This window comes from Ovis aries, chromosome 8, assembly GCF_016772045.2.
Source record: "Ovis aries strain OAR_USU_Benz2616 breed Rambouillet chromosome 8, ARS-UI_Ramb_v3.0, whole genome shotgun sequence".
Lineage (NCBI taxonomy): Eukaryota > Metazoa > Chordata > Mammalia > Artiodactyla > Bovidae > Ovis > Ovis aries.
In genome coordinates, this window is record NC_056061.1 from 62,670,103 (window position 1) to 62,683,002 (window position 12,900).

Consider the following 12,900-nt stretch of genomic DNA (forward strand, 5'->3'; position numbering starts at 1 on the left):
ATTACTTTTCTTTGATTTTTAAAACATATACTGGATTGTATTTTGCTTGATTTTTTTAAAAGCCACACAGACAATTTAAAGTGAATTTAAAGTGAAAAGACGTTAACTTACTGTTTCACTTGCCAACACAGCCAGTGCAGTCACAACTCTGCCTCTCATTTCTTGTCACTCTGGGTTTCCAGATCACTTGAAATAAAAAATCTCAATTGCTGAGTTCATGAAGGTCTGATTATTGTAGAAAAAAAGTTGAAATATCACAAACCTACCAATGTGGACAAGGCCCCCACTTGAAGGACATTTAATTGTAATAATTAACACCAATATGTCTGACCTCTTTACCTTTAGATGATCAGGAAAAACAGCTTTGTGTTAGCCCACCCACCCAGATCTCTCCCCTACTTCCAGCTACACTTTACTGGGTCCACATGTTCCCTACCCACTACCCCCATCTTCAAAAATTTTAGGCAAAGGCAAAGCCAGGATTTAAAGATTCTTTTTTATTTGAAATCTCATCCAGAAACACTGGTTATTAATAAATATATCATAGTTATCAAGAATATATAAAAAATAAAGACAGGTCTTGTCTTTGAAGCCCTAACAAAATATTTCAAGCAAATGTTCAGGAAAATAAAACCAGCACCCCTCCCCAAACCACAGTAAGTTTTCAAAGCTGACGATGGAGAGAGCGACCCCGCATGCAGAATAACTGAGCAAGGGGGGGGTGGGTGGGGGTGGGGCAAGCTAGTAGAGGGAGCCCAAGCTCTTGCAATCACCGGCCCCTGAAACAGCCCAGGAAAGTTGAGAATGAAGTTTGAAGGCGGGTGGGGGTGGGGGAGAAGCGCGTGTGCGTGAGTTTGGGACTTGCACTCTGCCCCCTTGTTCATTTCCTACAATCACAGACAGATATATGGAGTACTTCGGAGAATTCACTAATAAATCCTTGTTACAAGGATAATGGCACCATGGCCTGCACATGTTTAGAAGAGATTCATTTAGAAGCGTGCATGCATTCTTTCGACCTACACTGCGTCTTAAGGAAAACCCACAGAAGAGTTATCATGCCCTGGACCGGAGATGAAATTCAAAACCTGGGTCTTGAGATACATTTTGTCTCTGAGATACGTTTTTTCTCTCTTTCTCTTCTTCTCTCTCTCCCTCTCTCTTTCCCTCTTATCTTTTCCCCCCTTCTCTCTCCCCACATTGTCTCTAGAAAATCAACTGTCCAGCGGATAGACAGTCATAACTGCACCCATCTCAAGGAAATATTTACATTTGTTTCTCACAAAAGGGATGGTTGTCTTTTCCAAGGTAAGAACGCAGAGCCAGAGAGAGCCAACTCTAAAGTCCCTCTGCCAAGTGTTTAACTACACCGATCCTCTCTTTACACAATAAATGCAGTCTTGACAAGAGCTTATGGCAGTGAGAAAAAGTGGCGCGGCATGGAGAAAAGAAGCATGCAGGCAACACACACGACGTCTGATTCGAGTCCCCCTTCGTTACCACCTAGAAATTGCAGTTTGGTCTTAGTTCTGTCCCTCCGGGGGTCAAGTAGGATCTGAGATCTCTCAGGCAAATGTGGGAGGCCACTGGGGGGTCCCACCGCCGCCCACCCTCCCACGGGCCACGCGCCCAGCTCCCCCTTCCTTCCGGGCCTGGCACCTCGACCCGACCCCTCCCGCCCGCCGCTTTCCCCTCAACCTCCGCAGCCGGGCCGGCCCGCTGCTCACTTGAGCAAGTCCTTGGACTCGGCAGACAGCCTGGCCATGTTGGCGGTGGACAGAGCGGACAGGTGCGGCGGCGGCGGCATCTGGCAGATGGTGCAGGGGCAGGGCAGCCCGGCCCAGTGCTGGAAGCCGCTGCCCAGCTGCAGCGCCGGAGGCGTGGACGGCGCCTTGAGCAGCGAGTGGGGAGGCCGGATGGTGCCGATGGCGGGCAGCGAGGCAGCGGACAGAGGGGACGAGGCGTTGCCAGAGGAGAGCGCGCCGCCCAGGATGGGATGCGCCGGGTGCACTGCGTTGGCGGCGTGCGCTGGGTGGCCGGCCGAGTGGCCCACGGTCCCGCAGTGGAAGGCCGAGTGGTGGCCTCCGTAGATCTCACCAACCAACCTCTTCATCTCCTCCAAGGAGCTGGTGAGCATGAGGATGTAGTTTCTGGCCAGTAGGAGAGTGGCGATCTTGGAGAGTTTGCGCACCGAGGGCCCGTGTGCGTATGGCATGACCTCGCGCAGCCCGTCCATAGCTAGGTTCAGGTCGTGCATCCGCTTGCGCTCGCGTCCGTTGATCTTCAGTCTCAACTGCTGGAGGTCCTGCTCCGACAGCTGCTTCTTGATTTTGTACTTGCTGCTCTCGCCCGCGGCCTTGGCGCCGGCTCGCGAGAGGCTTTCCCCTGGCATCTTCTGCACCATGTCGCCCTGCGTGGACGAGACCGAGTTGAGGCGGCTCTCCTGGTGGTGGTGATGGCGGTGGTGGTGGTCCCTCAGATACATCTCATCCATGTCCGGAGATGAAGCTCTGCTGGAGACAGAGCTTGAATCAGAATTCATTTTATTATAGGGGATGCGGCCCTACCGTGGGGAAGCTTTAGGCGGGAAATTAGAGAAAATCTTGAATTAAAAAAAAAAAAAAGCTGCAGAGCCCAGCAACCCACTTCTTTTCACGCAAGACGTGAAAAGAAAAGCTGAGGCACTGCCTTTCCCCGCCTTTCTCCCTCCCGACTCCCTTCTTTCTGGTTTGGCTGTTTCCTGGACAGCTCGTTGGTGTGTGCTTGAACTAACCTCAAGCTGAAAAAGAGGGGCTTTTATAGAGCTGCGGCGGAGAAAAGAGACAAAAGGAACCCTCCTATCTATCCTGGGCTGGTTAGGATGACGTGCCATCATTCAGGGCGGTGCGCTTTGCTGTCCCATTTAGCAAGGATTCCTATTCATATTCATTGTGGGGCCGCCCTGGGACACCTCTGCTCAGAACTGCTAGGAGCCCCCAGGCACAAAACCCTCTGATTGACACACTCACCGCTCCAGCTCGCGCCTTCTGGATTAAAAAAAAAAAAGAAAAGAAAGAAAGAAAGAAAAGGAAACAACTTTCCTCCACCCCACTCCCCTTCCTTATTTCCCTAACCAAAGCACACCTAAAGGCACCGAAGGAAGGAAATGGAAGGGAGCCAGGTGGAGATTCCTCTGGGTTTGGAAAGAGGAATTAAAACATTCTCTCCTCTCTTTCACAGCTACTCCCAAGTTTTGGAAAACGTGGGCAAAAGAAGCTTCAGTGGAACGGTTTCAATGACGGGGATGCACATGAAGGGCAGGTTCAACACGCCGGGGTCAAGGTGGGAGGGGCAGGGGGATGCCTGCCGACGTGCACAGCCTGAAGGTCATTTCAATAGGTTTCTTTCCCTAAACACTGACATTGTGCTTATTTTGTTTATGGGGCCCTCCGGTGTGGTTGTAATGGGATGTCCGTATCTGGTGACGGGGTTGTACCCCCAACGCTGCTGTGAGAATGGGTCTCTGGCTTTTTATATCTTTTCTTTCGTTTTGAAATAGATTACTGAAGGAATTTCAATGTTGCCAGATTCTGTAACTTCTTAGACCTGGAAATGAGGGAACAAACCAACCCTGGCGTTACGATGAGAGCCACTTGAGAAGGAGAGGAGAGGAAAAGTGGCCGAGGAGGAGGGAGGGAGTTAAAGGATTGCAAAGTTTCCCGAGAGCATCGGGAGAGACTGTTTCTTCTCCGGCTACCCCCCAACTCCCGGACCCGGCGCCGGCTGAAGATGGCGGAGCGGTCCCCCTCCCACAGCTCGACCCGAGGGCCTTCTAGCGCTGTGCGCGCCCGGGCGGAGCATCGGCGGCTCCGCGTTCCTCGGCCGGGGCCGCCCCACACCCCGCGGTCCCGGAGAGCGGGAGCTCAGGATCGAATAATAAACTACTACACACACATACTGTGGGTGTGTGTGTGTGTGGTTTGGCACCATAAGAGCTGAAGAGCCTCTTGGTGCGCGCGTGGGCCCTGCGGTCCCGCTCACAGTCCAGACTGGGGAATAAAGAGGACGCCTGGAGTTTGGAGCCTTCGGTTCCAGGGGGGGGAGCTCGGCGCCGACCTTTCTTCCCCCTTGCTGAGTTTTTGTCAGTCGGAACTAGCTAAGCCGCCTGAGAGGCCGGAAGGCAGAAATCCCCGGAAGGGAAGCGGCCCCAGGGGCGGCCTCTAGAAAAACCTGGGCACCTCCACGCTCCGGGCTCGGAGAAACAGGAGAAAAATGTTAGGTTGCGGCTGAGTGTCTGGGTGGCAAGTGCAAAACTGAAATAATCCAGGAATCTCGAGCAGTCAGGGCCTCACACTGCGCCGCAGAGTCGCTGCAAGCCTCCAGGACTCACGAGGTAAAAGAGGCTTCACTTTCCATTGACGCAAATGGAGCGGCCGACCGGAGAGGGATGCACGCCCAGGTCCCGAGCTCGCGCGCTCGGTGAGGCTGTGCCTGGTCACCGTCACGCCGCGAAAGCAGGTCGAGTGGGGAGACACGACGTGGGGACGGATTCTTTCTCGACACCGATCATTGCTTCTCCGTAAAGAAAAAATAAAGGAAATGGCCAGCACCCCCTCGTCAAGGCCAGGATCTTAGTGCCCTTGAAGATTGGACACAAGCCTCTCATTCTCCTGTCGCCTCCATAGAAAGTTTCTTAAAACGAAACATCCAAGGAATTCGGTTGGATGTGGAGACTCTGATAGTCAAACGCACTCCTAATATCCAAGCAAAAGGAATGTTTCCTAATGCACCGGACTCGCCCATCTGAACTCAGATAACGACATCCCCGGGGCTGGTTTTGAGCAAAAGGGTTACAGAGCGCACACTTTCGGACAACGCCCCAGGGGATGGACATAAACTGGGGGAAGAGGCGTGGTCCAGACCACAGCCTTGAGGCTCTTCTGCTGATCAAGGTGTGGGGCCGGGAGCGCTGGACCCGAGCTGCAGCGGCTTCCTCGCCTTTGGGCCAGTACGCAGGCCTGGCCCCCAGTCAAAACCACCTTCCTGACCCTTGGGTATCGACCTCTGTCCTTCCCATGCCCCAAGTGAGAATGCTGCTGCTCAGTTTTGACTTCAGGAAGTAGCAAAGTCTAGTTTGAGCAGAAGGGTTGCAAATAAAGGAATAGAAAAATCAGGCCGCTGAAAGGTATTTACCTTTTTAAAAATCCCTATTTTCTCAATGGACAATATGAAATAAAGTGTAAAATCTCCCTCCTCCCCCCGCCCTGCCAATTAATAGAGAAGGTAAAGTTGCGGGGGCGGGGGTGGAGGACAGGCCGGAGAGGGAAAGTGTGTGTTGGGGGCGGGGGGAGGTGGGGAGCAGTCCGCTGAATACAAACTGAAGAATTCACTTGCGGGGCTGGAGGGTGGGGGCTGTGTTCTGGAAGTCAGAAAACCAGAAGCCTCTCTTCCTCCGCTGCATCTTTCCGTGGAGAGAGGGACACAGGCGGACAGCAGCCAGGCCCAAGGCGGGCTGCACTGGGCGCAGAAGGGGCGCCAGGCCTCTGCCTGAAAGGACAAGATCCACTTCATCCCCGAAAGGTTTTTGGCTCCAGTACGGAGGCAATGCTTGGAGTGTGTCCTGGCCTGAGGTCCTCTTTCACAGTCTGGGACGCGCGCGTCCTCTCCTCTCTAGTCGCCCTCTGCTTTCCCCAAGGGTCACTTTATGTGAACCTGGGATGGCTCAAGGCCCAAGGCCCCAGCCAGGCAAACACAGCCTTCCAGGAGTGCCATCCTCTTCTAGGAGGCTTGTTCCCCATTCCTTAGCTCTTGGCAAAGAGGGAGAGTGACTAAAGGAGCCACAGTTTTGCTCGCCTTGAAATGGGTTGGTACTAGCCAGGGCCGAAAAGGCAGAGACGTCCACCAGGCAGCGCTGGCGCTGCTCCTAGGCGCTGGTCTCGCCGAGTCGTTTTGGACTCGGAGAAGGCACTTCCATTCGACTACCCCACTCCCGAGCTCAGCCCTTCGGGATATGCCCGCGGGCCGAAAGGGAGCAGGCTAGAAGCCCCACTAGAGCAAGCAGATGGATTGCCTTCCGAGGGTCGTCTCTGCCATCGTCCACCCCCTGGTGCGAGCTGGGAGGGGAGAGGAAGGCAGCCGGCTTTGGCCCGAGCCAGCGGCTGCCTAAAGGAACCTCAACCAGAGACGCGCCGTGACCTTGGCCCTGGCCAGGGGCCCATCCGGCAGGCCTGGAGCGGAGTGAGCGGGTGGGCGGCAGCGGGGCCGCTCTCTCCAGGCCACACCCCGCGCCCTGGCTGCCCGGGTGGGCGACGGCGGGGAGGCGGGGGTCGTGCTCCGGCAACAGGTGCGCCCCAAGGCCCGCGGGCTGCTCCCGGCCAGGCAGTCTCGGGTCTGGGAAGAGCCTGTGTTTCTCAGCCTCTGCATAACACTAGAAAAGTAGCAGGTCGGCACGAGGACCTGAGAGGAAGAGCCGCCCTGCCTGGGCGGCGCGCCCCTGGCGCACAGCCTCAGCTCCGCAGCCCCAGACGGGACGCAGCCCCGGCTTCCGGGGACCGCGCCCTCCAGCGGCTTCGCGGCTCTTCCCGACCCCCTCCCATCTCCAGATCGCCTGGGGGCCATGTCTTACCCGTTGCCCGGTGCGCGCCGCTCTGCAGTTTCAGCTACCGAGTTCCTCGCCAGAAGCTGCCGCTCTGCCCGAGCCCGCGGCGAATTGGGCTCAGGAGCGATCGCCACCCCCCGCCCCCCCAAGCTCTCGTAAGAGTCCAGAGACAAATGTCACGCTGGCTGACCTGCCAGGCGGCTACTGTGAGGAGCCGGTCAGTAGACCACGTCCGCGGGCTTCTCGCTCAAGCCTCAAACTTGACCGGCAGAAACTTTGGCCAAGACCGAACAGCAGGAGGCTGCCCTGTGGGCTTCACCTTTTAACCCAATCCCCCTTCGGAAACAAAAGGGATAAAAGGGAAACCCAAATATCTCTAAAGATGCTCCGTCATGGGCAACCGGAGGAATAGTCTAAAAACTAGTTGACCACGGAGGAACTTCTCAAAAAAGTAGTTTCTTTCTTTATCTGCTGAGTAAAACATTCACTTCACAACAATAGCAACGGGGACCGGGTCATCCAGATTGTTAGGTTGATCAAAGAAGCCGTTACAAAAAAGAAGAAGAAGACATCAAGTTTTAAAAAATGAAATGTCAACATAAATCGCAGCCAAGCAAAAATTATCTCTTCTCCCAGCAGCGCATCCTGAATGATGGAATGTAGCGAGGGTGCTAAACCCCTTGTCCCCGCAGTCGGAGATGCCAAAATTGAAAACCCAACAATTAAATAGGTGCTAGAAGGACCCTAGGGGATGGACCTGGGCCGGTCGGCTAAAGTGCTTTAGCTTTCTGGATTTTCCCATATTTTATATAATGTCTCCACCGCTCATGATTTGTCCAGTATTTCTCCTCTCCTTTTTAAAATTTGATTTTCATACGAGGAAAATAGCAGAAGTTGAAGGACACCAGAATTTTATGAAGCGATTGTAACTGCTTTTCGAAATGTTGGATGTGAGATTGGAGGGTGAGAGGAAATCACAGAATAGCATAAAATGATGAAGTGCTAATTATGTGGATATATAGACAAGTTAATCCACTGCCAGAAGTAGAAGTTTGACTTTAATGATGCACAAGCTACTGGGCTGGCCAGAACTTACAGTCTCATTATAATTATTTAAAGACTGACAAAAGTCAAAGGAGATATGAACTTCTGGGTTTCATTTATAGGATTTTGCTCAATTAGTGAGTGTACTTCAGTACTTTTTTTTTTTCCTTTCCGGAAACATCTGCTCAATTGCCAAAACCTCTACTGAGTTTTCCTTCTAAAGAAAGCCAATAAATTGAAAACATTTTTCCTCAAGATTGGAACGTTTAGGTTGATTTAAATATCACTGGTGATCAATCACTTAAACTGATGAGTTTATATTAAAATTTGCATACATATACACACATTCTTGGCATGCATCCTGACATTTTGAATTTGTGGCCCCATTAATACCAATACTTTAACAAGCACTAAGTAGATGATTTCTTATTAGTATTTTATTGTTATTAATTTTCTTCTTTTGAGTTAAAGTCACTGTCTACAATTTGATATTGATATAAAATAACATGGAATATTAAGTTCTGCTTTTTCTTTTGGAAGCTATTTTATCATCTTGGTATATTCAATTAGATAGTTAAATGTTAACACATATTGCTGTATTCTTTGTTAAAATGCTTAAGGAATTTAGTTTTATTTTAGAGATAAATATTTCTTTTAGAGATAAATATCTTGGGTAGCATGAATATTTTGTACTCAGTAAATTCAGGTTTATATATAAAGTATGTGAATATATACCACAAAGTGGTAAGAATGATAAGAACCTACCTATCGAGCAACAGAGCATTAAAGAGATGCTAACATTCATGTTGTCAGTTTATCACATTGCTTTTTATTGTAAGTACCTATACATGTGTGTTCCAAAATTACATGTACATTTGCATAAAATTAAAGACACTAAAATATTTATTTGAAGCCTTTGAGTTCCAAATAAAAAGGAATAAGTTAGTTTTCAGAGGCTAATAGAGACAAAGAAAAACAGTACACACCTTCTCAGAGGTAGAATTGCATTTGAAATGTTATATTTGCACACATTATTTTCAAAAAAAGTGATGATTAAAGAGTCTGCCACTGAATCTTGAAAAGTCAAAATGGCAGTTTTTGAAAATCAACATTTCCACAGATTAACTGATTTTATACATAATATATGCTACAGACCAGGTGAATTCTGTTTCATCGTTTCTAAAGACACATAGAAATGTGATATACTCTCCTTTCTCACTAGACCATTGTTTTTTTTCTGTTCAGTGATATGTTTTTATATTGTTTGTGTAACATCAACAGTCGGAGTGTAAAGTTTATAAAGCCCAAATTGTCACCATTTACAATATTGGCAGAATTTTCACTATCATCTCTAATATTATGATATATAATAAAATTGAAGCAATTACCCAGACAACTGAAGTTTCAAGTACTGTTTTTCTTTTATCTTGGGAGTGGGGTCTGAAAAGAGGAAGCAGGTTGGAAACTGGGAAAGTATTACTCAAAATTTGTAGATATTTAGTTATTCTATATTTCACTTGTAGACTAGTCTGAGTCTCCTTCAGATGAAATGATATTCTCAGCTGTCGAGAACTGGTAGTAAAAAAAGCCTTATATAGTTGGAATATGTTATTTTTTACAACATAAAATGACAATGGAAGTTAACATTCAAAACATAACATTACTGAAGACATTGGTGAAGGAAACGATACTTTTCCAAACCCTCATATTTTCTTAGTAATTTTGATTGTTTTTTATAACCCTTGATAATTATGAAATAACAGAATATTAGACTATTTATGTTCACAGAAGCGAGCATTTCAATTGGATACCTTAGCACTTTGTTTTTTCTCCTTTTCATAATGGTAAGTATAATAAATACTTTGTAAAAGGGGGAAAGAAAAGGGAGGGCATAGAACACACTTGTAAATGTCCTTCGTTCATAATATATAAACTTAATCCACTCTTAAGTGCATTTTAAAGAGCTGTTTGCATGAAAGTGCTCCTCATGTATTTTCTTAATTTAAAAATTTTTGGAAAATTTAACGTTAATTCTAATATTTTAATACAGAGCCCACTTGTAGCCATTTTCCAAAGACCCAGGAAGAGCAAGTTTTCTGTTTCTATGGTGCTTTGTTCACCATTCATACATCCTGCAAATGCATGTATGTGTGTATCTCAGTCAAATTGCTTGAGATAAGCTGTGAGGATGAAAACAGTGACGACTTCTTCTGTGATAGTACTTATAAGTACCATTGAAACTTCTGTAGAGGTCAAGTGGCAAATGGAACACATTATCAGACTGAAACCCTGCTAAAAAATAGATTTTAAAAAATTAATACTGTAGATCTCCTAGCTAGGGAAGGTTTCCAAACAAATTCTTGATTTTTTCCCCTGGCAAAAAGAAACAAAAGCTTTTAACCTTATCAATTTTACACTGAAGGACAACTTTAATGTCCCAATACTTGCTTGTAATACAACAAGACTTTTACCTCAATAAGAAATTTATTGCTAGAAAAAGCCAATTTCTATTTTGTCGATGTGAACTTATAAACTAATTTTAAAATTCTTTCCAGAGTCAAAATTATTTTTCTCCTTGAAAAGCTCTTATATGTGATCTTTTTATGCCCAAACAATATCAAATGCAATTATGTGTAAAATTTTCAATTATTCTTGCTGGAATGGACCTATCTTTTTATCAAAGTTTTGTCCCCTGTGAAAATAAAGCAAGGGGTAATAGCTCTTTTGCTCCCATTAGATTTATTATTTGAAGTAATTATATTAAATGGAAAATAATGTGATGCCAAGAACAGATACCCAACAGAAAAATATTGCTGAAAGATATGTGACAGGAAAGATGTGGGCCCATCAAGGGCCTCTAACCAATTCACCTTAAGAGTTTTAAGTTGCTATAGAAACTAAAATCTGAAGAGCATATGCAACCAGGGGTTTGAAAACCTTTTTAAAGACTGGACTAGAATAACTTCCCTGGTGGCTCAGATGATTAAGAATCTACCTGCAGTGCGGGAGACCTGGGTTTGATCCCTGGGTTAGGAAGATCACCTGGAGGAGGATCCACTCCAGTATTCCTGCCTGAAGAAACCCCATGGACAGAGGTGCCTCCTGGCAGGCTATAGTCCATGGGGTCACAAAGAGTCAGCTACAACTGAGTGACTAAGCACAGCACAGCACAGAATAACTACAGCACAGTTCCTCTCAGTGTTTGCGGTGTCCCTTCCCTCCTTGTTTGATAAGGCCATCAATAACAAAGGGAGCAAAACCAAACATCAGCAAAGAATACAAGTCAACAAAGAATATTATGTAGGTTTCCCTAATAAGCTACCTTCTGGCCAAAGCTTCTAAGTACCATAGAATCATGGGAAAAATGAGTTCCTGGAGAGACATAAAGTATTCCTTTGGATAACTTTTATGTTGTAAACATAGAGATGCCACTTCCCCATTGATGACAGTGTTTTCCTTATGGTAGGAAGACCAGAGACAGATATTACACAAAAAAGACTTCACAACCCATCACATTTCCTGGATAGGGTTTGCTCTTTCCTAGAAGTACACACTTACTTTAGAACTTTCATTCTGTCATCTGCACAATGAAAATAATTGTGCAGATGACAAAATTAAATAAGGCAAAATGGTTGTCTGAGGAGGACTTACAAATAGCTGAAGAAAGAAGAGAAGTAAAAGGCAAAGGAGAAAGGGAAAGATACACCCATCTGAATGCAGAGTTCCAGAGAACAGCAAGGAGAGAGAAGAAGCCTTCTTAAATGAACAAGGCAAAGATATAGAGAAAAACAATAGAATGGGAAAGACTAGAGACCTCTTTAAGAAATCAGGAGATATCAAGGGAACATTTCATGCAAGGATGGGCACAATAAAGGACAGAAATGCCAAGGACCTAGCAGAAGAAGAAGAGGTGGCAAGAATACACAGAAGAACCATACCAGGAAAGTCCAAATGACCAGAACCATGATGGTGTGGTCACTCGCCTAGAGCCAGACACCCTGAAGTGTGAAGTCAAGTGGGCCTTAGGAGGAATTACTATGAACAAAGCTAGTGGAAGTGATGAAATTTCAGCTGAGCTATTTCAAATCCTAAAAGACAATGCTGTTAAAATGCTGTACTCATTATACCAGCAAATTTGGAAAACTCAGCAGTGGCTGAGGAAAGGACTGGAAAAGGTCAGTTTTCATTCCAATCCCAAATAAAGGCAATGCCAAAGAATATTCAAATTACTGTATAATTGTGCTCATCTCACATGCTAGCCAAGTGATACTCCAATCCCTCAAGCTAGGCTTCAAAAGTACATGAACTGAGAACTTCCAGATAAACAAGCTGAAATTCTGGAAATAAAAGCAAAAATAAACAAATGGGATCTAATTAAAATTAAAAGCTTCTGCACAACAAAGGAAAATATAAGCAAGGTGAAAAGACAGCCTTCTGAATGGGAGAAAATAATAGCAAATGAAGCAACTGACAACTAATCTCAAGAATATACAAGCAACTTATGCAGCTCAATTCCAGAAAAATAAACGACCCAATCAAAAAAATGGGCCAAAGAACTAAATAGACATTTCTCCAAAGAAGACATACGGATGGCTAACAAACACATGAAAAGATGCTCAACATCACTCATTATTAGAGAAATGCAAATCAAAACCACAATGAGGTACCACTTCACACCAGTCAGAATGGCTGCTATCCAAAAATCTGCAAGCAATAAATGCTGGAGGGGGTGTGGAGAAAAGGGAACCCTCCTACACTGTTGGTGGGAATGCAAACTAGTACAGCCACTATGGAGAACAGTGTGGAGATTCCTTAAAAAATTGCAAATAGAACTACCTTATGACCCAGCAATCCCACTTCTGGGCATACACACTGAGGAAACCAGAATTGAAAGAGACACATGTACCCCAATGTTCATCGCAGCACTGTTTATAATAGCCAGGACATGGAAACAACCTAGATGTCCATCAGCAGATGAATGGATAAGAAAGCTGTGGTACATATACACAATGGAGTATTACTCAGCCGTTAAAAAGAATTCATTTGAATCAGTTCTGATGAGATGGATGAAACTGGAGCCAATTATACAGAGTGAAGTAAGCCAGAAAGAAAAACACCAATACAGTATACTAACACATATATATGGAATTTAGGAAGATGGCAATGACGACCCTGTATGCAAGACAGGAAAAAAGACACAGATGTGTATAACGGACTTTTGGACTCAGAGGGAGAGGGAGAGGGTGGGATGATTTGGGAGAATGGGAATTCTAACATGT

The 12,900-nt window shown here is 46.3% G+C and overlaps 1 protein-coding gene across 1 annotated transcript; it reads right to left on the bottom strand.

The window, feature by feature from the left end:
* Positions 1 to 477: 477 nt before the first annotated feature.
* OLIG3 (oligodendrocyte transcription factor 3) lies at positions 478 to 3,116 on the bottom strand. The gene has a single exon (XM_042253779.2). It carries the CDS (start codon positions 2,540 to 2,542, stop codon positions 1,724 to 1,726), a length of 819 nt encoding a protein of 272 aa, XP_042109713.1. The 5' UTR covers positions 2,543 to 3,116; the 3' UTR covers positions 478 to 1,723.
* Between the last annotated feature and the right edge of the window lie 9,784 nt (positions 3,117 to 12,900).

What these genes read in the sequence shown, in the direction of transcription:
- OLIG3 (XM_042253779.2), bottom strand. Translation starts at nt 2,542, where the DNA reads ATGAATTCTGATTCAAGCTCTGTCTCCAGCAGAGCTTCATCTCCGGAC.